General features: G+C 36.6%; 1 protein-coding gene across 10 annotated transcripts in view; it reads left to right on the plus strand.

Moving 5' to 3' along the window:
- The window catches only part of DMD (dystrophin), a 1316389-nt gene that overhangs the window by 1181517 nt on the left and 109059 nt on the right, over positions 1-25813 (plus strand). For all 10 annotated transcript variants that reach the window (XM_062600033.1, XM_062599961.1, XM_062599984.1 and 7 more), the window contains one exon: positions 12103-12163. In XM_062600033.1, coding sequence (XP_062456017.1) covers positions 12103-12163 — 61 coding nt within the window. The remainder of the gene's footprint in view (positions 1-12102; positions 12164-25813) is intronic.

Here is a 25813-nt window from a genome sequence, read left to right on the forward strand (position 1 = left end):
AAGATACGTAAGGAACAGCCACCAAAGAGCTCTCATCTACTTTGCTTAACTTAAGCTTAGTTATTGTCCATAAATCAATATTCGTAAAGTATGACTTCTGCTAGGTAGAGATAGATTCTCTTCATCAGAAGAGATTATTAAAACAGTGTAGCATACAGGTTCTTAGATATGCTCTAATTCAAACAGAAGTTATTTCTGAGTAGTCCTAATGGACTTTTGTGCAGGAAGTTAGTTAAACTATTATCATGCTTCTATATACTATTGAATATTTGAACAACAGGTTGACCATGAGCCAGCATTGTGCCCTTGTGGCCAGGAAGGCCAATGGTCTCCTGGGGTGCATTAGGAAGTGTGTTGCCAGCAGGTGGAGGGAGGTGATCCTGCCCCTCTACTCAGCCCTGGTGAGGCCTCATCTCGAGTACTGTGTCCAGTTCTGGGCTCCCCAGTACAAGAGAGACATGGAGCTACTGGAGAGAGTCCAGCATAGGGCTACAAAGATGATGAGAGTGCTGGAGCACCTGCCCCATGAGGAACGGCTGCGAGAGCTGGGCCTGGAGAAGACTGAGGGGGGATCTTATCAATATATGCAAATATCTTAAGGGATTGGGCTGGGCTTTTTTCAGTGGTGCCAAGAGACAGGACAAGAGGCAGTGGACACAAACTGAACCACAGGAAGTTCCACCTGAATGTAAGGAAAGGCTTCTTTACTGTGAGAGTGACGGAGCACTGGACCAGGTTGCCCAGAGAGGTTGTGGAGTCTCTTTCTCTGGAATTCAAAACTCTCCTGGATGTGATCCTGCCTGACATGCTTTAGGTGACCTTGCTTGAGCTGGGTTGGACTAGATGATCTCCAGAGGTCCCTTCTAGCCTCAACCATTCTGTGATTCTGTGATACGTATTTATAATTCCTCTTCTAGTTATCTGGATATAATGGCTAGATCAATTTATTTCTGCAGTTATTGTATTTGATTCTCATTACTTTGTTGTATTTTAATAAGATTTAGGGTATAGAAGGTGAAAAAACTTAATTTTTTAGAAAAACAGAAAAAAAAAAATTCTCTAAAGGAGATACAAATCTGCCTTCAGTTTACATTAAGTAAAACTCAAATTATTAAGAGATTTTTTTTTTCTATACTAACTGAAACATATAAGCCATGAGAAATAAGAAGCATAAATTAAAACAGGGGAGGTGCAGGCTGGAGGAAAGGAGAAACCTCCTCCCCAAGGTCAGCAGTGCTGGAGCCGACTGCCCCACGCAGCCACACAGGCTCCATCCCCGAAGGTTTCAGGCCCAACTGGACACGGCCCGAAGCAGCCCAGGCTGCTGGGGCTGACTGCCCTCCTGGCGGGAGCCAGGCTGGAGACTCCCTGAGGTCCCCTCTAACCTGAATTAATTATCTTATGATCCTTGTGATTTGCAAATGAGCACACCTTGTTTATTGAGGGGCTGGTGGAAGAGAAACAGAGTATGATGTGCATCTTCCCAAATTTGTCTGTCAGACTTTTTTCCACAAATTCTGATTTATACTAGTTACAACTCAATTTCAGTTGAACCTTTTGTAACCATCAGGTTTCAGGTCTTCATGCTTGGAGCTTTGACAAATGTACTTTAATTTAAATTTAGTGGACTTTAATTTTCTTCAAATTGCAGAACTCATTTTTAACGGAAAAGAAGGATAGCAATTACTTAAAAACTCTTCAGAGGAGACCATTGGAGCTGTAGCATCTATGACTCCTTGTGCACTTGGTTTACCTGTTCCAGATCAGAAATATTGAGCCCCAAGAAAAAGTAAAGCCTGCAAGAAAAATATTTCTGGTTTTACAGAATTTGACCACTTAGAAGAGCAGCAAAGAGATCAAAACCACAGTGGAAAAGTTAACAGGGGGATAGCAAATAAGCAAACATTTATACAACTCTGCATAAAATACAGTTGCCAGTAACATTCCTATCCCACCACCGCCACACCACACTTTTATCAAGGATATTTTGAAGTACACTGAAAGACAACTTGAAACACCTTCAAAGCTCTAAGGCAGTGGCTGAATTGAAGCTTCTTAAATGCCTTGTCTTTTCTATTGCACTTCAATTAGGTAAAGTAAACAGTAAAACTATTCAAGAGATTATATCAGCGAAGAGAACACAGTCACAGGGTAATGGTCTCCTACATGCAGAGAGAACTATCCAGACATTTATCAGAAATGAATGTTACTATTACTGTAAAGCTGCATTCTCAGTAGGGTAGAGAAGAAACTTTTCTTCAACTGATACTGCATTGTAATTTTGGACAGAAATTGTTTTTAATTGGTAAATCTTTTATTTTCCCCTCACTGATAAAAATATCCTGCCTACAGAATGAGAAGGGCAAAAGGAAAAATTAGAAGACTGAAAACCTCGGAGGGGTGAACTGCAAATTCAAAACAGAGTCTGTGTTTGCAGTATCAGCACAATACTCTGCATATTCTTTTATCAAAAGATGAGTTTGTGGAAAAAAAACAAGCCTTATTTTTATAATTTCTACTAAGTTTTAGAAAAATCTTTGAAATAACTCTTAGTTCCTGGGAAGAATTCATCAGTGCAATGTATGAGACTGCAGGTCAGATTTGCCAGGATGGAGCATGAGATGTGTAGGGCTATGACGTTCATGCAGTGTGTAAGCAGATACCTTTTTTTTCTTATTTGATGTACAATAGACTTTAGGGAAAACTCCTCAGAGAGAAAGAAAATGAAGTGTAGTATATATAGTAAGCAAAGTTATATAGTAATCTTCAAGAGAACAGAGTGACCTGGACTACATTACCACTGCTCTCCATGCCTGTGTTGAATGCAGCCAGGCATCTTGTGTGACCTTTATGTCCTAGACCTATTCTGCCTTATTACTGATAAAGTAGATGAATTTAAAATTTGCTCAGTTTTATGACAGCCACCTCTTTTAGCCCACCCACAGTTAGTGGGACACAGAGATGATGTGTTCTTCTGTGTATTAGCCAGAGCCAGCAAAGAGTGGAAAACATTCTGCCCCAAACATCATTGTTCAGTCACTGAAAATTGCCAGTGCATCTTTAAATCCCATGTTTTGTAAGCATCAGGTTCCAAAAGTGTCACATTCTTCAATATCAAATACTACCACTACCCAAGAAGTCAGTATCGTATTTTTACATGCTTTCCAAGGAGCACCTCTGCTGTGACCCTAAGGTGATGGCAGCTTATCTATTGGAAAGGTAGTTCTTCAGCAGAGATGCTACCTTTGCCATCCAGCAGTAGGGTTATTTCTGTATCTGTACTTTTGGAGAAGAACAAGTCAAACATAAGGAACAGGGCAGGTCAAGTGAAAGTGAATTAGTGCCTTGTAAATGGTCTTTCGATGCAGTGAAGGCAAATGGAATCCATGCTGGATCAGTCTAGCAATGGCAACAATTTGGAAAATAAAGTGAGTAATGATAATTCTGCTCTCTGGATTTAATTCATAAGTTCAGCTCACAACATGTTTTGAGCTAAGAGGCTAAAATGCGTATTAGATCAATCCAAACTGTAATAAGTAAGAGAAATTCCTTGGATATTTTACATCTTTTCTTATTTATTCTCCAGCCACAACCAATTTATCTTCTCAAACTCAGAATCAACTTTTCCCCTGCTATCTATATTTGTTCTTCTTGAGGTGCTAGTGATGATCATCTCCAACTCTTTGTTTACTTTCTTAAATTAAATTTTGTATTTTAGAGGTGTTCTGCCTTCTTATGTAGTTCTACAAAAAGATTGGTATTATAGGCCAAGTTTTCGTAAGAAGTAGTAACAGAATTATACTTCTCTCCTACCAGGAAGAAATAAATGGATGAGCTGCTAATCAGTGGTAGTGGCTTTTATAAGATTGTTATTACTTTGTACATAGAAATTACAGCGTCATCTGTCTGTTTCTACATGGCTGGAACTGAAGCAACTGAAGGCTGTTGGAAACCTGGCACAGAAGTAATGGGGGAGTGAAGTCAGGACCTCATATTTACCATGTTCTGTGCAAGCGAGGTATCAAATGTTAGTCAAATGTTAGTTAATGATAAAGGAGGCAGTGTCCATTTGGGTTCTACCTGGTTATCCACCAAGGCTTTGGGCTGCCCCCCAGGAATGAAAGACTCTCACTAAAACTGGCCCTTACTTATCTGCTAGCACATGAGCTCTCCTCTCCCCAGGCCTCCCATACATCTTTGCTGGGCTCTTTCACCTCAGCTTTCTGGAAAGCCCTGTTGAGGATATCAGCCTAGCGTTTATTCTAAACTTTTGATCCTAGTGCTGGAAGCCTTTCCAAAATCCAGATGGCAATACTCAGTTCTGGAGGTGGACAACTTCCAATTTATCCACTCAGAACTGAGAACTGCTGTAGATGGCAGCTCAACTGCAAACCCACTTCTAGTAGTGCAAGACTTTGTTCTGTTACAGTTCCGAAACTTTTAAAAAAACATAAAATAAATGCTCCTGAAGAAGATAAAAAGAACATTGTTGAAACACCAACAGCACAAAACTTGACTTCAGAGGTCTTGTCATTATTACTATCACAGTGAATTTGTACTTGCATTTGGCAACATTTTATGCTGAAAACTTGTATAATGGGTAAATCATACATAAAATTAAAGTGTCTTGAATTCATTTCTTTCTTGTTTAGAATATCAACGTTCTTTAAAATTCTTACCAATTTTCTATCATGACCGTAGCTACACTTTTGGTAGCAATAGGTTTGCCTGACTGCTAGAAGTTGGCATATTTTGAGAAAAAATTATTCTATTTTTGGGGGATAAAATTAATAAAACATAATCTTTAGTATGTCAAAAGTATGTCATCAAGTCATCTCATCACTAATCCTTTTCTTGTGGACTTCTATTTTCTTTTTCCTATTTTCTATTATATTTCCTGGTCAGAAAGACAACAGAGAGTATCTCCGTAAACTAATTGATACATTTGATTCACTATGAAATACAGTTTATACAATTGCAGTTTTATACCTGTATTTTCCTCCTCTGTGCACTGTTCTAAGTGATTCTTTTCACTATAATATGTTAGAAATCACATTTCTGAATAAAATGATAAAGCCAGTTTTCAAAGAATGAAGGATAATCTTCCCGTGCTTTCAGCTGCAAACACTCACCTTTTCCATGAAATCAGTAGCTGCTGTTTGTGAAAAATGATTTCCAGTAAAAAATACCATTAAAAGGTAATTAAAGATAATTCATTCTAAAATATCTCTATCTTTTGCTTTGTTGTTTTTCATTTGTCACCTCTTTAAAAATATTATAAAATACTTATTTTAAAGTAGGATTTGAGGGGTTTTGTTTTCCTTTTTTAGGAAAACTACTGCCTTTATTTTTGACAGCAGCCCAATTACTTTCTGTATTTTATCTTGGAGTGGTAAATAATCCTGTATTCCACAATAATCTACAAGAAATCATATGCTATTTTTTACTCCTAAATGAGTAGAGTAGAAGAGGCATAAGATGAGTTAATGTCTAGCCTATGTGTTCTGTCTGTAGTACTATGTTGCTAAGAAAAAATATTCCTCATATTTTTGGTAATTTTTTTAAAGTAATACTTGACTTGTGGTATATATAAGAAAATAATTCAATTTTTACACTGCCAAGTTTGGCCATGAAACATTTAACCCTATGCCCATGTTGTCAACAAATGTAACTTAAATTCAATTTAAAACATTTCTTTTGTTTTCAAATTCCAGTGTTATGGTGCAATAAGGATATTCTGTATATATTAGAATTTATCTTGTTATGTTTGGCTCTGTAAGACGTGACGTGCTTATCAAAGATTTATTTTTCTTATTATCTAATTTTTTTTGCAGAAAACTTGCATCCAATTTGATGAGGTGAAAGTCAATTTTAGAGATTTTATTTTTAAGAGATTAAGAGTACAATAGATGCTGTTAACAATATGAGGTACCTGTAACTTGGGATACACGGATCAATGTGGAATATATAATTTTGCTGTGTTTCATGCAGTATTTCTTTTTTTAAACCAATGGATGCTTGTATATTTTTGTCATTTTATAGTATTGTGACATTTAAGAAAACAAGCATTAGATGGATTTTATATCTTGTGTTACAAGTGGCATTTGGAAATTTCTGAAAACACTATTCATGATTTATAATGATGTAAGTGTATTATTTGGGTTGTATCAAATAATGTTGACCTTCAGTTATGGATAAGAAATACCAAGCTGACCATAAAGATTCCAGCAGAAAATGCAGAATGGAAAGATCTAGTTTATAATTCTTTCAAAGTGACTTTCATTTGTATTGTCCCTCATCACATGCTGAACCTTTTCATAACTAATAATTGCATCTTCAGGGTGAATAGAGGTATAATATTCGATATTTGTCTGCATGTGTATTATAATGACAGACAGTACTGCTAGTTTGGCAGAGAAATCGTGGGTAAGAAGGGAAGTAATGGATTTAAGAGTTGCAGAGTCCATATCTGAAGTGTTTGGGAATCCATCCATATATGCATAGACAGATTTTGACTGATGTTTCTTCCTTGTAACTTTTAAATTGTACAGTCATGGTTTTTTGATATCAGTTGCTCAGCTACCTGGTGCAGCATTAGACCTCAGTGCTTCTCAACACAATCTGACTGTCCTTCAGTTTCACTTAGTACAAGAATAAATACACATAATTTACAAAACATCTCTATATACATCTAGAAAAAATCATATTTTACAGACCTATACTGGCATTTGTTGTAAAAGATCTCAAAGAACTTCACAGATTTTGCATCTCCTTCTGTTGTGCCACTGTCATGCAGGCATACCTGTTGGAGATGGCATTCTGCCAGCAGGTAACATGAACTGATTAAGGAGCGGAAATATTGATTTAGGGTATCATCTTGGGAGGAGAAGTATAAGCTCTTTTAAAGTCTATAGAGAGCAACAGTTTCTCATTTATAATGGTCTCATTTGAAAATACTTGGGATAGTATTCAGTATATCTTTTTTGAAAGCGTAGGGTACCCTTTACCCATGTGAACTTCTGAGTTTAGGGAGTCAAAGTCTTTCCAGACCCAAAGATTAGCTCATCATTTCATCATTGCTATCTGCTTTTATCAAAAGCCACCCATTCCATACTTTGCTAAAGAGAAAATAATTGGTTTGAAAATAAATTGAAGAAATATGAAGAAATAAACACATTCCTAGCTATATGTTTGCATAAAGATACTAATGATGATAATGCCAAGTAGAGAAATGAGAAGATAGAGTTCCTAAATGACATATTAGCATTATTAAAATATGAAAATAATAAGTACCTTACTGAGTTATGGCTACAGTGGCCAACAAGAAGGTAGTACAGATCTTGAGTGTGAACATATAAATCAGCTCATCTGCAACTCTCACAAGGATGAAACATATGTATAATAAATGTAAAAAAACTAAGAAAAAAGAGTTGATAGGATATGCATAACAGTATACAAAGTATGGATACCATGTAGTGATATTATGTGGTTTCTATCCTAAAACCATTTCCCAATACTTTAGCCCAAGTGATAAATAAAACTCAAAAGATTTTCTTCATATTTAAAACTGAAAGTGTACACTGGTGCCATTGTATGGTGACTAGAGATGTGTTCTGGCTTTTTAAATCGGGACTACCAACAGCAATTTTTAACTGTGGACGTAGTAGGTTGTCTCTTTGAATAGTTAGAGGAGGAATAGTTTACTGTTAATAAACATACATGTACTTATCATTATGTTTGTAGTGCTAAAATTAAATATTTATCAGATTATTTTTCAATATCAGCACAGCTAAAATTATACCATTATCTTATTTAATATTCTATTCAGATCCCTGCATAGATTAAAATACTGCTGAAGTTCAGACAGCCAGCATGCTAGTGTTTCATTATGCACTGCAAACATAAATAAGGCATCGTGAACCAAGTTCACTTAAGTTGAACAATAGGCACAGCAAGTTTCAGATGTTAGCACATCAACAGAAAAAAATAGAACTCCAAAATTAAGTAACCATTAAAATCTATAGCAATGCAAAGAGAGTGTAGGGAAAATTAAATTTACTCTTAAAATGCCCCATATTTTGTTGTAGTATTTAATTTCTGTAGACAGCATTGCAAGTAGCTGGGTGTATGATAATGGATTCTTACACTGTGCAAGCTAGAGCAATAAAGCACTTTTGAATTACTCTTTCGAAACAGGAAAACATCTGCTTCTTGAGTGCTGTAGCACACAGGGGTACTACAATGTCATATAAAAAAGTCTTTGCCAGAAAGACTCCTTTGATGGACTACTGAAATGGTCTTATCAGAAATTAAATATATATGTCCATTACCTGCACTAGCTTTGTAATGGGTAGTAAACCTCTGGTAACCAGAGATAAGAAACAGCTGTTCTCAGCTTTTGGATTTCAGCCAAAAATGAAATGATTATTCTCTTTGCATAGCTGTAAAAAGTACCGCGTATTTCGCCAACTCAAATTTATGCAAGGCTAGAATCATCCAGGAAAGTAAAAAGTGTATAATAGACAGCTTCACAACAATCTCTTGAAGGAACACTGAATCCAATTATGCAGAACATCACAGAACTGTGTGTTATTTCTAAAGCACTTAGTTCTCATGAAAGCAAAGTATATCTTCCTCTTTTAATATATCAAGAACACTATTGTATGTAAGATTCTACAATAATAAGTTATGGCTGCAGAACTCTTACCCAGATTAATTCAGGAGCAAAAGAAAAAATTATACCTTCCGAAAAATGTGCAACAACCTATTCTATCCTTTAGTTTTTTAATTAAAAACAAGTTTTAAAGTGTAAGAACTGTAGCTTGGTGGTATTCTCATTAGGAATATTAATGATTGTTTGGGAGAGATGTAAGAAGCTCCATTTTTAGTTAATATTGAGAGATATTTTATTTTAGAAAATTTTAATTTAGTACAATCCTCTTCAAATCAGCCCTTTGATAATTCCAGTTCCTAGGGGTGAGGAACCTTATCATTGCCACTGAGTAGGCTTTTCAAAAATATTTGATGGACCACGTATTAGCACCTAGCTTAGTATTATTTAATAACAGCATATAAAGAAATTACAGAGCCACTGGTAGTGTAAAGTGAAATTGTAACCTGAAATTTAACTCCTTGGCTTCAGTTTCCTATCCCCTTTGGGATCATGGAGAATATTGAGTCAGTCATCAAAACAACATTTACACCAATTTATGTTCTCATCAGTAAACAGAATAATTAAGTATCATGGATAAGAAATTTATATGAAACCTCCCCTAAACTGAAGCAAAGAGGAGAGCCTGCTTGCTTATTGTACTGTAACTGACATCAAAACATTACATGATGCACTATTTTTAATATTTTTTTGCATTAGTGTAAATTATGTAACAGATTGCATCTTTACATTATTTGAAGCTATATTTACTACTCAGAAACTGAGAAGTTGTGCATCTTAGAGTTAGCACTGCCAAAAAGAACAACTTAATGCATGGCAGCCTTAGTCTTCATAGTTGTTCGGCTGTATAACGTACAAACACAGAACAAGATAGCAGTCCCAAGTCTGTACCAAGAAGAGATATTTTGTCCTGTATAACTTATGTGTGTATTCAGATGTTTGTGTTTGTATTTGAAAATATATGCAGTTCTGTGCTTTTGTATATATGGGTTATGATAACAGTCTTCAGTGGCATTACACTGTACTATTTTTTCATGGGAGCTAATCTTGTGATGCAAATTCTGTGTATCTTGCACATATTGAGATTAGCTGTTTTCAAGGTTGAAAAATTCAAATATAATTTTTCTTTTCTTCTTTAAAGACTGCAGAAATGTAAGCAATAGGAGAGCAGTACACTCAGCTGATGGGAACCCATCTCCTGCAGATTCCCTGAGGCTGAGGACACTATGGGCAGGCCCTACAAAGATGCTGTGGGAGGCTTTCCAAGACTCCTAGGCCACCAGTGATATGAAACATTATTACCAAATTCATGTTACTTCCAGACATACTGCTTCCTTTCGCTAGCTTCTCAGGCTTGCCTAGAAACCATCAGCAATACATTGTCGCATTCCCCATTCAGCACCCTGTTTCTGGTTCACAGGATTGCAGAACGGTTGAGGTTGGAAGAGACTTTGAGAGATATTTAGTCTCAACTCTCCTGCTCAAGCAGGGTCACCTAGAGCAAGCTGCACAGGATCATGTTCAGGCGAGGTTTGAATATCTCCAGAGAAGGAGACTCCACAACCTCTCTGGGCAACCTGGTCCAGTGCTCTGTCACTCTCGCAGTGAAGAAATCCTTCCTGACGTTCAGGCAGAACTTCCTGTGGTTCAGTTTTTGCCCTTGCCTCATGTCCTGTCTCTTGGCACCACTGAAAAGTCTGATTCCATCCCCTTGACACCCCCCCCCCCCCCAAAGTGCTTATACACATTGATAAGCTCAGTCTTCTCTTCCCCAGGCTGAAGAGGCCCAGCTCTCGCAGCCGTTCCTCATAGGGCAGGTGCTCCAGCCCTCTGATCATCCTCGTAGCCCTACGCTGGACTCTCTCCAGTAGCTCCATGTCTCTCTTGTAGAGGGGAGCCCAGAACTGGACACAGTACTCGAGATGAGTCTTCAGCAGGGCCTTCCTAATGCACCCCAGGATTCATAGATGCCTTTTCAGACCATCTAGAATAGCTTCAGGTTTTTCTACTGCTGCTATTTGATTTCCTTTCTCTGGGTGGGGTCCCTAGCCTTCTTCCAGTCTTTCTTCAGAGTCCATGTGTATGCAAGTCTGCCAAAATAAAGAGAACTGCTATAGCTATTTTATAAATGTTTCATGTATTACCACCAACTCTTGTTGTCTGCATTTCCAAATGGGAGCAATAGGGGAACAGGATTTCTGCAAATTGATTTCTATGAATCTGGTCTAAATTGTACCAGTTCTCACACAAATTGTAAGAAATGCAGATACTGCTTAATTTTATTTGTATATATTGTGATTTGTTGACTTCTTTAATGCACCTGCAGCTTGGGGCTGGCATTTTTAAGGCATATATTTTGTATGAGAGTAAGAAAGAAAGTACTGTACACCAAATGAGACAAAGAGCTAACTGCTGCTTGAGTCTAGGTAAAAATTATTTTCCATTGTGAACAGAAAGGGTCATTAAAAAGAAGGGTTACATTGGATGAAGCAACAGTCATTTTTTTCCGGCTTCCTCTTCCAATACAAAGAAGACTCTATTAAAAAAAGAAAAATCTTGATCCTATTGTCCTTGAAAGATAACAAACTAAATAAAAAAATGAGCTTTCTGATTATGGCCTGAACTATAAGCTCTACCTCTAATAAATTCACAGTATTTGAAATTGTTTTGCCTACAATGAGTTTTGTATAAAACTTCGTAACAAAAGATTTTCAATGCATTGTAAGCTGATGTTGACATTTAACACTGTGATAGTCAAAAGTGAATAGTGTCATGCCCTCTCTATTTTAATATTTTGGGGTTTTTTTATGATCACACTGATATTTTCTCCATGATTTGCTGTTACTGGAAGTCAATCAAACAATTCATATTGGTGGAAATAAAAATGAAAATTTTCTCTATTTGGAACAAATAAACAAGAGAATAAACAACATTCTGGGCTGGCATCTCATTTTATAGCTTCACTCAAAATGTAAACAAGAGTGTAATTTTTTTCTTAGAAGGATGAAAAAACCTGATCAAACAAGGAAAGAAATTGAAAAAAAACCAGTCAAACACATTAGCAGGAGGAACCCTATAAAAGAACACAGCAGAAAGATAGGTTGCTTGTTCTGCTTCTTATCTGTCCTTCAAGTTTAGTAGTCGAGGATTTTTTTGCGTTTATCTTTGCAGCTGAATGAGTTCAATTTCACTCAGATTAGGACAGAAATTTCAGAACAGCAGGTTAATCCTTCCTGCCTTCACGGACAACTGAGCAAACAGGCCTATATCAATGTGGCCAAGTGTAAAACTGTAATTCCAGAGATTAATGTTGTCTCTCCTGTTTGCTTTGAACTTGACCTCCATGTTTCTCTTCTAGGTGTGCTTGTATGTATGAAGGTATGTGTGCAGTTATTTATTTATTTGCTTGTTTGTTTGTTTATTGTTAACAGCTTCTGTCCAAGGCCCCTGGGAGAGGGCGATCTCACCAAACAAAGTGCCATACTATATCAAGTGAGTATCAATAGTAATTCATTCTAGTTATTTATGATTGTAATTAAAGTGGATGGTTGGTAATTTTCTTAAACTGTCTGGACTGATTCCTATGTTGGCTAAGGGGGTAGAACAAAAGGAGTGAAGTGTGCAATAAATGTCACAGAAAGAAAAAAAAAAAAAAGGATGCTAAGTCATTTAAAAGCACAGCAGGATGCACTGATTTGCGAGAAAGTCGACTGGTTTTATGCCACTGTAGCAGTTGCCTGCGAACGGAAGTAAAACTTTGGGGTATCTGGATTATATCTGAATCTGTTCCATTGTCCACCCCATAGTATCTATGGCAGGATTTGCAAAACTGAAGAACATTCAGAATTTTGGTGAACTCCATCATGCTTAAAAACAGAGATTTTGCAGCTGTGAATGTGATGCAATGACCTCTCAATGCACATCCTTTATACAATGAGTTCCTGTAAGGAGTGTATGTAGCAAAATATGTTGCTGAGGAACACCAAGGGACAAATTAATCCCTATAGACTGTAAGTGCCTTTAGAATTTAATTCCCAAAGAAAACTAGTTTGTTTTAAGAGAGATGTATGGTTAATAAATGAGAAAAAAATAAAAAATACAAATGAACAAACTTGGACACACCTGCTTCTAGTGCCCTCAACAGACCCATCACATAGTAACAGAGAATGAAGCTTTAATACATCTTTTTAGTACGTTTTTCCCTCTTGCTGTAGATCTTTGTAGATGTAGATCTAAGCATGTGCCATGAATTATTTATACATAGCTTCCTGGAGAAATAGGTGGTGCAATACCTGTGATAAAGACTGTGGTGCAAATAACTGAAACTCAAGAGTCTTTTAATAAACATATTCACATGATTGCTCTTTTTGTGTTCCCACTCAGCCAGTGGCACTCAAGCCATGCAGTTACAGTGGCAGTTCAGCTGCAATTTTCACAGCTTAGTGAAACTGCTACAGCAACATCAGAATGGACAATTTACTTGGTTAAACATGGAGAAAACTAGCAGTCAGTAGTACAATACAGTGCTGTAGTTAATCCTGGGTTATGTTGCTTTACCAGTGCCTTAAGTTTATAATTTTTCCTGTTTTTGTATTTGCCTATGAATAATTAAACTGCCATAAGGAAGCTGGAAAGCTCTTTCAGGGAGGAGGAGAGAAGGAAATCTATGGAGGAAGCAAATGACTGAAAGCAGCTTGAGGCTCTGGTATATAACAGTTTATGGTACTAGGACTAAGGCAAAGACATCTGCTTTTCTCTTTCCCATGACATGGCTTGCCATTAGAGTGGGAAAAACCTTGGCAATTCTCAATGTAGGCGCAAGCTCCATTTCATGCCCTGCTTCCCACTTCATTCTGTGCTACCTGCACATAGCAGCGGTGGATAAGTTAACCTGCCATTCTAAAATGATGGGAAAGGCTCTTGCGTCTTCCTTATTAGTTTTTGGTGTCAACTTTGAATTTCATCCTTTGTTCCAGGCTATTTGCAAATTCAAAGGAATGCATTTGTTTTTTTCTGTTCACTTAGAAAATATCTTAATAGCCATAAGGAGTTATAACAGTGCTATTTTAATTAATAATTAAACTTTAATTCAGTTACATGTTTTGTATGAAAGCTTGCTGTCTTTGAGATTAAAATAATGTTTAAAGTTTTTATGAATCTTAGTAAGTTTTTACGTCTAGTCCCTTCTCCAGCTCTCTTCAGTCATTTTTCTTTTCCTTCATTCTAATCGTTCTTATTTAATATTAACACACAACTAAATTGCTTGTTTTCTGTACCATTTCAGTTTTAAAACCTACCTTATTGTCATTGTTCTTTGAACTATTACTCTTCTATAAATTGTTAATTCTCTAAAAGAGTTGCCATAAATACTGAGAGGCTACAGATCACATTATCTTAATGGGTGTATGATTTTCCTTTCTATCATCAATGTCGAATATTGGTGCTAGCCTCCTTTCCTAATCAGATTTGCCACACAGCTTATTGTTTTTCATTTTATCTGGTTTTCTTGTATGTTTAAGTGTTTTATCTCATCATTTTCACATTTGCAGTGAAACAGCATTTCATTAGCCCATAAATCAGGCAGTACTTAATACTATATCCTCAACAGCAATATTTACTTACTGCTAGGTAACTTCAGGACTTTCAATTTTCCTGGTTAATATTTCATTTTTATACAGCTGATTAATCTGTAGCGACTAGTTGTCCCTAAAGTCTGTATTTCAACAATTCCTCCTTGAAGTTATTCATGCCAGCATTTTTTTCCGATTATATTGGTGCAGGCGTCATTGCCACTGAAAGAAAATAATAATAATCAGCAATGTACAACCTGTTTCAACTGCTCTTCCGTGTCTCTGCCATTTTGTAGTTTCTTGGCCGACTGTCAGCCTCATGAAAATTGCGGTGTAATGGCCTTGCACCAGCTGCTGCATGCTGGTAGGAGTTCTTCACCTTTTTATGTGGTTAGTTCCTTACGGAAATGACAAGCTCGGCCAACAGTTCAGGCTCACCTACTCACTTCCCCGAAGAGTTGAGAAATGAAATTTCTGTGTTGCAGGATAGCAGAAGGGTCTGGGCTTCCAAAGTAGCAAGTGGACATTCCTGTCTGCCTGCTGAGCACTTGCCCAGTGTACGAGGTGCTGCTGACGGGGAAAAAAACCCTTCTCTTTTCCCTCTGAATTAAAACATATAAAATTGTTCAAAAACACATTATATCCAACCCTCTTCTTTCTGATCTTTCTTTTCCTCTCAGTATATATATTCTTTGTGTCTAATAAAGGATTAAAAGGTTTCATTAGATTAAAAAGGGAGAAGGAAAATGAAAAATAGTTTTCAGTTTAATCAGTCTTGTTCTTTGAGGCCCTGATCTTTGAGGCCTTGTTGCAGTGGGGCCTGGAAAAATGGGAACACAGAAGCAGGCAAAGATACCCCTATACTCTTTACTACTGTTTTAAGTATTCATTCACATTTCTTAATTTTTTAGGAAACAACAGGCAATTACTGTACATAAGAAATTTGAAAGCAAATAAAAAAAAAGCACAAAGACTACTGAGTACATATCAAAAGAATGCGGATAAAAATGCCTTAAATTCTAAAAAAGACAGATAATGAAGTAGAAGGCCGCAGATTTCAACATGGTAATTTGGGGATAAATCACGTCTTTGCAGAACTCAAGAACAGAGCTTGTATGCAAGGAAAATACAGACCCTGTGAGAAAAGCGATCTCATGCATACACATGCACACGCGCACGCGCACACACAGGCACACGGGCACGTTCTGTCCCTTAAATCAGACAGGGAAGCTGCTCCAAAGCAGCAGCAGTGAAATCAAAGGGCTCGTGCGGATTTTGCAGCCCCGTAAGAAGCATTCGGACATCCTGCACAGACCCATTTCCTGTTCTCTGAGCATCCTCCCGAGGCGCAAGGGGACACGTGAATCAGGTTTGCACGTGCCTTGTGTATGGGCTTATCCTGTGCTCAGCAAAGAGCCGGCCTGTTACACAGCGCTAGGAGAGCCCTCTTGCCTCGGAGTGACAGGGAGTTGGACTGAAGTCTGCAACATGCTTTCTCTAAAAAAAAAGGGGGGGGAGAGGGGAAACGTAGTAGTCATGATTTGGCATACATTGGTGAAATTTAGTTACTATGAGCTCTGTATTTGTGTTAGTCTTTGGCATCATCCTTCCTCTGTATAACCAGCTCGCCAGTTAGTAGTGTCTGTCTTCTTACCCTCTTGCTGTGCCCCTTCTTTCGAAGCATATAAAACGCTTCTGCGAGAATACAATAGTCTTTCATCTCAGTACTTCTTGCAGAAGAAGCCTTCCAAGTTGTTTCCCAGCCAAGCTTATTTTCTTATCCAGATTATAGCAGCTCAGTGAACTTCATCCGGCAGAGGACACAGCTGAATTCTCAGGAGCATCGATTTGACTCCTTGGGAAGATCCATATGAGACTATCCATATAAATTAGCTATGCTGTGCGCTAACAGTGAGGAATATCCAGCTCTGCTTTTTAACTCTCTTCCATGTTATAGTTTTCTAGAAGAGTATTTTGCTTCTGACCCGTTTTTGTTAGTTTTAGATTCTGCAGTCTTTCTATACTTCTCACTGGAGGAAGAGCAGGCCAGTTTATAGAAACATACTTCTTTGTATCCTAATTTTTAATCTCACTTTTAGTTGTTGTTTAGCCATGCAGAATTTCAGCTCAGAAAAATCTAAGAGTTCAGAGTTTTCATTGCAAAAGAAAACAGATTAAGGCCATGATTCCTTTACTATTTCTCAGCTTAGAGGAAGAGTAAATGAATGGATCTGAATTAAATTTCACTAAGATAAAATAAAGCAGAGACTCACTGTTCTGCTAAAATCACTTAGGTTAATTGTTTCTTCTGCAGAATGTAGATAAATAGGAGACTCAAAAGCAAGTAGGAAAAATCTGTCAGAGCAGAGAGAGACATGGAGAACCATAAATAAATAATGTACAATTATGTATATGTAGGGCGTGAAGCTATGAGGTAGCTATTGCAAACCATGTATATGGCTAACAGTTAGCCTAGGTAGCACGCACCAAAAATGTAGTATTTTGACTTCTTAAAATCATAGTTGTTGTGATCTTTTCCACTCTTTCAGTTTTGAACTCTCCATACCAAAACTGTAACTATTCTTGTGGAAAGAAAAAAATACAATAGTGCCTTTAAGAGATGCAAATTATCATGTTATCTAGCTTAAAAAAATAAATACCTGATATTTTGTAGAGGTTTGTCCCAGGGCAGAGTTTTTCTCTATCGTTTGTACGACTGACAAGTATTGGTTACTAAAACTTGTTACAAAAATGTAAACTCTTGAGTGTAAAATCAATGAGAAATCTTGAGCCTTTAACCACCTTTCAAAGAGAAATGGAGGTTAAAAGCAGACGTATTCTCGCTGACCGAGCGGGAGCACTCTGGCAAGGTACAGGGCTTCTGCCATGAGTTAGGCAGGGGTTACTGCCCTCACACGGGAAGTAACTGGAGGAGATTTCCTCTGTTTTGAAATGAATTGTAAGTACTCAACAGTAATTTTATCATATGCTTTTTTTTTTTTTTTTTGGTATGTTTTATTGAGTTGATGCCAAGATTGGGGGCAAAGGCTGTAGCCACTCACAGAGGGGACAATAACTGGCTGAAGCCCCTTGCCTTCATCCTCGATGCTTTTTCCGTAATGGGAGGGACAGTGGTGCTTATCTTAGAAGACAGCAAGCAAGCTTCCTCACGCGCTTGTGGAACACGTTGCCTTGATCCTGTGCTCAATGGTGTTGATACCATATTTAAGTAGATGACCAGTTTTTTAAGACTGGTCCTGAAACTCGTTCAGTGTAAAATTTCAAGGAGAATATGCAGTGTTTAGCATAACAGGAAAGTTAGAAATAATGTAGGGATTATTTTCGTGCAGTTTAAATCGTCAAATGTGCTATGCAAATGATGTTACTACTATTTAGGCAGGCATTTGACTTTCCTGGTTTGTTTGTTCAGTTTAGTAATGAGCTGCATAAGAGCATTTTAGATGGATTCTAGTTTTTCTATTTTCTTAGTTAAAAGGAAAGTATCGGCATTTTAAATGCATTAAATCCAGCTATTTGTTGTATTCCATATCTGGGGTTAAGGGAGTAATTTTCATAGGCAGTAATATAAAAAGTAGACTTTTGATACTGTACAAGGAGCTCACTTATTTATAGATTACTAGAATATAATACATAATTGTAATATTTTACCTTTTATTGTAACTGAAATTCTTATATTTATTGTAAACTGAATGTGATTTTTGCCTGAATTTAATTTTGTACTTCATTTTTCCTTTTTCCATTTTACTTCGGTTCTTAAACATAGTTTGACTGTTGCATATCATCAAGAATAAAAAAACTAACATAGCTAATATATTTTTAGTGAAATGGACAAACATATATACAATATGGGCCTATTTTATATAGTACATGTCAGATCTTCCACAAAATAGTAGATTTTACAGCTTCTCCTGACAGCTGAAGAAATATTGCCATATACTCCAAGCCCATGTTTTAAACATTTTTTGTATAATGAGCAAGATTCAAAAATAGGAATTATGTTTGATTTCCACTGGAATGCTTTGAACTTGAAAAGATCAGCCATATTAAGGGGGAAAAAAATAGGAAGCTTTGCATGTTGGACTTTTCTTTTTTTAAAGATCAATTACATACTTAATTTAGATGACAGACAAAGAGAAGAGAGCTTCTGATAACTGCCCAATGAAATCTTCATGGAAATGGAAAGCAATATCTCATATTTTTGCATATTCTTGTTATATCAAGAAGTCTCATTTGTTTCCTCAGAAGACTGAGGAGAAAACAGCAGTATCTGTCACTTGCCAAACCCTATTGTCTGTATTGTCCCTGGTGCAGCCTGCTCCACAAATAAGAAGACTATCTAGGTCTCATCCACATGAAAGAAACTTGATCCATCTAATCAGAGTCAGAATTAAATTGATCCCTCTTTACCTGCTGTGCCTTTTTTGCCTTCTTCCTGATCTTATCAGTCTATTATAAGGATATAATTAACATTGGTACATTTTAAGATATGCTTCAATACCCATGAAAAAAGTAGTGAATATAAATATGAGAGAGAAACAATTTGTATCACTAGCTCTATTAGCTACAGATATGCAATCTTGGATAGACTTTAATGTTCTGGTATTAGCATCTAGCACATTGCAATACTGAGAAAAGACAGCGAATGTAATATTCAGATGTATCCACTGGGCTGCTTCTGTTTCTCTATGTGGCCTAGAGGTGTCAGGAGGAGGCCAGATTTTTTTCTCAATTTGACATTTTTTTTTTTTTTTTTTTTTTCAAAATGAACTCACTGAAGCTGCTAAATGTCTCCTGTGTTTGTTCTTTCTCTGACCTTCTGTGATGCCAGTTCTCTTGTAGACTGCAATAAGTTCCTGTATTTCAGGATATTCTCCACCTGTCTTATCACATAGCTTGTCCTGGGTGACCTGTTTAGTCTTTTCTTACTAAATCACAGCTGTGGATTATTTTACCACTTTTCCTTCTTACTGAATCCCTTCCAATGATATCTTTTGATTTTTTTAAGTGTTGCTATCCACTCTGAGTTGCATGTCAATTCTGTGATATCCTTATCTTGAGCTTTTCAATCCTGAGAACTAATTTATGTATATAGTATGCTTAGGAGTTATAGATCCTAAGGGAAGGGAAAACATGAGATGAACTAACTGTAAGACTGCATTTAGACTTAAGATTCTAAACCAATAGATTACAAATGATCGAATCACCTATATTCGTTTTTGCTTACTTCTCATTTTCTGATTAAAAAGTTGAGCTTTAGGAGATAAGTTACAAACTCAAATATGATGTATAGGCTTGGAAACCTCTTGAATGCTAAATATTTACTTTGAATTTCAAGTATTCATCAGACACATTTTTATATTAGGAAATCTGTGGCTAGATAATTTAAGAAAAACTAACTATAAAAAAGATCACTTCTCTGAATGAATTGTTTTTATTTCGGCTAGTTTTGATGACACTAGCATTCAGTATTTTTTCCATGGCAGTTTAGCTCAGAAAATGAGATCTGCTACAACACAACAGAGACTCATTATAACATAGCACTGCCTATATAACCAGCCTAGGACAATCTCCAAATGGTATCTACACCCTGCTGAGTATAGTAGGAGAGTTAAGGCTTTGCTAACTAATGGCTACTCAGCTTCTGCATCTAGATCTCCCCTCCGCTTTTCCCGCAGAGCCAAATTTTCTTTGCATAAATGCCCTATGTAAGTGTTAGTTTGGGATTTAGGGCTAAGGTGGAGGGAGGGTTCAAACTCACATAATACAGCATGAAGTTATTAAGAATGAAGGTTGCTGTAAATCTGTGGAGAAGTTATTGGTATAAGTTTTAAACTTCATTTATATGCTTTACACTTTATAATGTACACCATTATGTTAATGAAATTGTATGGTAAATTCTTATGGGGGAATTAACATTCATAGTTGTATTTTCATGTAGTAGATAAAAGTTGTAAAAAAATCTAAATATCTATAACCATGATAATTTAGTCTTATTCAGTTATTTTGTGTTCATTTAGACCTCTACTGCAAAACTTTATATTATTTTAGTGTTCAGGTAGAAAAAAATGGCTTTAGGCAGTTGTCTAACAAATAGATTATAGATATAGCCTTTTGAATTTCAGTATGTACCCAATTCTTCTATCTTTCCTTTTTGAGACTCTCTTTTCTTTTCATTACTGCAGAGATAATACAGGAGTAGAGAGACAAAGGTATATTTTACTATGCTTCATTTTTAATAAACCGAACTGCATTTTTTTCTTTAAAAAGTATATTATTAGAGAAAAAAACTTTACTTACTTTTATTAAGCAAGTAAGTAAGTAAAATTTAATTCCTAAGGATTATTGAACACTGTGGGAAGCATATTGAAAATACTTGAGAGCATTTACAGGCATGGAGTTAAAACTTACAGAGCTAGCTAGAAAATCCCTGTGCTTACCTTCAGAGCAGATATCTTCACACAGACGTCATGACTGTACCATAAACATGAAACACCATTTTTAAAAAGATTTTAGTCACACAGCAACACAGGTTTAGATGGGGCACATGTAATACTTTATTCATAATTACGAGCCACCTTTGCAGCAGGTAAAATCAAACATCAGTGAGGTCTGAGCCAGAGTACAGTGTAATACAATTTTACTATTTTTTGTTCTATCTGTATGTACTGCTGTGACCTAAAAGCATGGAATTAATAAATATCAGGTAGGCAAATAAAAAGAAGGATAATCCAACAGAAAAACAAATGCTGAAATACTAAAGAAAGTTTTGTTTCTTTGAATAATCATGGATTTCAATTCACCAGTGTTTTCCAATCTAGTGTCAGCAATCCTAGAATTTCCATAAGCAAACTGATTGTAAAAGATGTGAGAAATAGCAAATGGATTCCACCTCATATTGAAACACAGAAAAACTGCACTTTCATTAGAAAATCAGATGCTGTACGTGTCCTCCTGGATCAGTGATTTTATCTGTTATTTCATCTTCAGTTTAACTCAGCTTAAATGCGTTTAGCTTTAGGACTTGACCTCACCTACACAGACTTTATAAAACATAGAAAAAAAAAGTTAAAGACATTGCAAATACTAGTAGATAGTAGCAGCAGTAGCAATGAACAGATTATGGCCAGAGAAAAGACTATAAATGTCCCCAAAGAAATTTGTGTATAATTTAGTTCCAGATACAACCGTAGACATAATAGCAGTATGCAGCAAAATCATAGGAGAATGTTCCCTCAACTAAAACTTCACTTCTGAAGGTTTAAAAATGAAAATTTGATAGGAAGCTTAAGGTTGAAATAATATATTATGTGCACATATATACATTCTGTTACTCTTGGGACTACCTTTGCCCAAACAGTTAAGGAATAATTTGAAAAGTGAAGCAAATTCTTATGACTGAGGTTTCCATTAACCATGTTTGCCGAGAATCCCAGAAATCTGTAAGTCGTGTGCTGATTTTGATAAATGTGATTAAAGGCTAAACTTAGAGAAGTTCTGGAGTAAACAAGCCTACATTATGATAGATTTTCTTACATTTTGTTAACTCTTTAGCTTGTCATTAGTTTGCCTTTCATTTAGTTTTGTGCTTAGAAGAATCGTCTACTTTCATTTTATGATCAAATACTGCAGTTTTCTAGCTTTATTGAACAAATATCATTAGTATATGAGAAGCTTGAGTTCTAATATGAAATATTTTTCTGTATATTTATCAGCTTTTAGCTATAGCAGTGATGCTGAATTGTTTTTATTCCTGTGTTTTTCTGAATCTTGACTATAGGAAGTAGTCATTAAATATTAGAAGAATATTAGAAGTTTGCTATCACAATGCAATATTGATGGTAAATGTTTTCTGTAGTACAATACTAACTCAGGTTCATTAAAAATGAATTCTTTAATTAAACACTTTAAAAAGTAAAACTAAAATCTGTATCTGAACTGTAAAGAGATTTTTTAATAGCTAAACCCCACAATGGGTTTCTGTAGATACAGAAAACTTGCATTTGTAGTTTAACAATTGCTGCATATCTGGTTAAAAACCCACCATTTTCATAATTTTCTTCAATATGAAGCACAAAAGAAAAGCTGTCTATAAGTGACAGGCATATTCAGTACTGTCAGAGATGACAGAAAAGCGTGTTAGCTCTGAATTTTGTTATTTTCAGATGATGTCTTTATCTTGAAGTATTCCTAAACTAAACTTCTACCAACCTACCCGTTGAATGAACTTAAGTTTCAATGGATTTTTTTGTGAGCATTGATTAGAAAAAGAATGCTCAACCAATGACAGGCTACATTCTCTTGCCATGGCAAAGGAAAATGCATCCTTCAAACTCGTGCTGTACTGATTTGCAGCAGTAACAACTCAAAGCAATGGACTTGTCACAGTGATGGAGATAGGGTTTAAAAGCATGGTTTGTTTGAAGGAGGAAATTCTTGCTTTGCAATAAGTTTCCTTTGAGATCATCACAAGCTTCTTGATCACTTGAAGACAATATATTTCAAAACCAAAAATTGGAAGAATGATACATAGAGCATCAAATATCAGCTGGATATTAGAGAACTTCTTCTATTCCTTAGGTATCACTATCACATAAAAATGACTTGTCTTTTGATTTTTAAAGATGCATTTTCTTTGAAGCTTATCCACCACTTCTTTCCCTACATGAGAGGTTTTTTGCTTCAGGACTGCCCTTGATAAAACAAAACAAATCCCTCTTTTAACACTGTTCAATATCCAGAGTACTGTCCTCTTTTTTTCTTTGAAATTATGTCTGTTTCCAGTCCATGTTTTTCTTCCTGTCTTCCACTTCAACAGCTCTTAATAAGGTCACTAACAGTTTCCTGTCATCCAACTCCAAGAATCTTTTCCATATTCGCATTCTTCTAGGTCATTTTACCACTTTCAACAAAACATCTTCCTGCTGTTCTTTCTTGTCTTCTCTTGTCTTGTTTTCAGGGTGTGCCTTGTAATAATTTACAATTCACTTTCTCTGCATCTTTCACTTGCCTCCTCCTAATGATCCCTTTGCAGAATCAGTTCTGCCACTGGCAAATTCTGCCTTCAGCCCATCAAAGTCTTCATCATGCCCTCTCTCAGCACTGTCTTTAATCTTCCACCCGAGACATATCATGATAGCCACCCCAGTGCCTCTCCTTTCAGAGTTTCATTTGACTTAGTTGCACTGATGACTTCTAAATGTGGCTTGTTAATTACTAATTTTTTTCATGTTTTCTCTGTAGAATTCCCCATAGATAGCTGTTAAGTCTGAAGCTCAAAAAGACAAAAACAGATCTGTTTCCTTTCAAATCTCTAGGTTTTCTGTTGACATTTCCACTGTTTTATGCAATTTTTACTGCCTCTAGTAGCTATCCTACCACTTTGGTCTCGTAGTTAACTTTATGACTACTTAAACATCTAGTGTCACTTATCTTTAAAATATTTTACCTCCTTTTCCTTCATCAAACAAATATTATTTTTTCGTTCAGATTTATATTTAAAATTGGCACCTTCCTCCAAGAGATCTTTACTTAGCACCATCTCTCAGATTAGCAGTAATCTGCATCAGCCTCAGCCATTACTTATTAAAAATGCTGTGTTCACTGTATTACAGTACTCATAAAATAAATTATAATCGCCCGGAGTCTTTTATTCCATGAATGACAAAACACATGACATGAAGTTCATAATTCTTTGTGGCACTGTTTTGTTTAGGTAGCTCTTTCCATCACCTCATTTCAGAGTGCACTCTAGAGCACCATTGCTCCTGAGTTACTTACCTCTGTATCAGTTTTACCATACCTCTGTACAAAAGGCAGATACTTTTCACATTCTAGCTGTCCATCTGGATTAAGAGAGAATTGCTTACCTTTCCTACCCAGGAATCTGTCTTGTCTTGATACGGACTAAGGTGATCTGGATCCTCCAGAAATCCCCATGCCAGCAAGCTCCCTTAGTTTAAGCTCCGGCGGGGTCCGTGTCCATCAGCCCTGGTTGGGGCTGACACTACTCGGCAGCCGAGCTCCTTGTCTGGGGAGCCTGGAACCAGAACCATAACATGCTAACTGTCTTGGTCATGACATTTAGTAACATCAGTCTTCTGGGAGACAGTTATCTCAAATTCTTTTTTCTGCTTCTATTTCAGATGGGCTTCATTTGTAGCTTTGCAGCATTGGGGAGTTGCCTAAGTTAATTTACAGTACTGATGTGTTAATACGTATCAGGTCCATATTTGTTAAATCCTGTTTGCTTCTCACTCTCTCCAAATTTCAGCTAGCTGCCAAAGTTTTTACTACTGAGTAGAGGAGGGTCCCTCTATCCCTTCTTGCATTGGGATGATAAATCGTTTGACAAGGTATTGCAGAGATATAAATTACTCCTGAGCCCATCGACTTTCAAGAGGAACAAGCTGCCTTGTGGCCCTGCCTCACTGTGTGTACAGCTGCCTTCAGTGGGAGCACACAAGCATATTAGTGTACTCTGTCTGCAAAAATTATAATCGGTTGTTGACATATACGTTTTCAACATAAGGCCCTGCTGTTAACACTCCAACCAGATGAGCGGTGGGTGCTCACAGAAGAAACAGCCATTGATTAGAGTGCTATGCAGTGGTCATCAAGTTACTCCTGCTTATAACACGCAGCAAGAGGAAAAAACTCATCAAATGCATCACCAGCAAAAAAGGCTCACACATAAGATCAGACTCTATAGTCACATCTCATATTCTCAGTCAAGCCTGTATTTTTCTCCTGTACTTCTTTGAAATGCAAAGAAATCCCAGCCACTTTGAGCACACAGCTGTATGCAAGTATAGTACAATATTTATGTTGTTTTTTACAACAAGTTTGACAATAGCCAACAAGTCAGTGGCAAAATGGGCCAGGCCACTTTAAACCAGTACTAAAGCATACCGACAGATTGAGAACGAATTTCTTACTAATGCTGCTGGAATAGTCTGACTGCTCTTTAACACATAGTCTATCATGAATTGGATTTTAGAAAAATATTTTAGCAGTTATTCCTCATCACACTAGTCACATTTCCAGTCCTTTAGCACTGCAAAAAGTGTCTTAGCATAAAGGCAAATCAGATTCTTCACTAGCTCAGCTCTTTGCAAGAGGAAGCAAGTTTCCCTTCTGTTAATACAGCATCCAATACGATGGATCTCAACCCTAAATTAGGTTCTCAAGGCAGTACTACAATGGAGATATTTAATAATAACAATTAGTCTAAACAATGTTCTCTGAGCAGCTGCCTGCAATGCCTTTCACTGCAGCACGCTTTCTTCATTGCAGTCAGCACTAAAATGTCTGTATCAACATAGTACCTACTTTATATGATCGGATATTTCCCCAGAAATGGAAACGGTTGTGGCAAATTTTTCCCCTCCTGTAAGAAATATGTGCTCGTGATTTGCAAGGGCCAGGTGCATGACAAAAGGGATTACTGCTGCTCTATCTGCTAAATATCCTCTACTCGGCCCAAATCTTTGCAGACAGTTAACAAGTCAGAGGAATATCCCACCAGCCAAAGCCAGAATCATATCCTGACTCC

The sequence above is a fragment of the Rhea pennata genome, chromosome 1 (genome assembly GCF_028389875.1).
Source record: "Rhea pennata isolate bPtePen1 chromosome 1, bPtePen1.pri, whole genome shotgun sequence".
Classification (NCBI taxonomy): domain Eukaryota; kingdom Metazoa; phylum Chordata; class Aves; order Rheiformes; family Rheidae; genus Rhea; species Rhea pennata.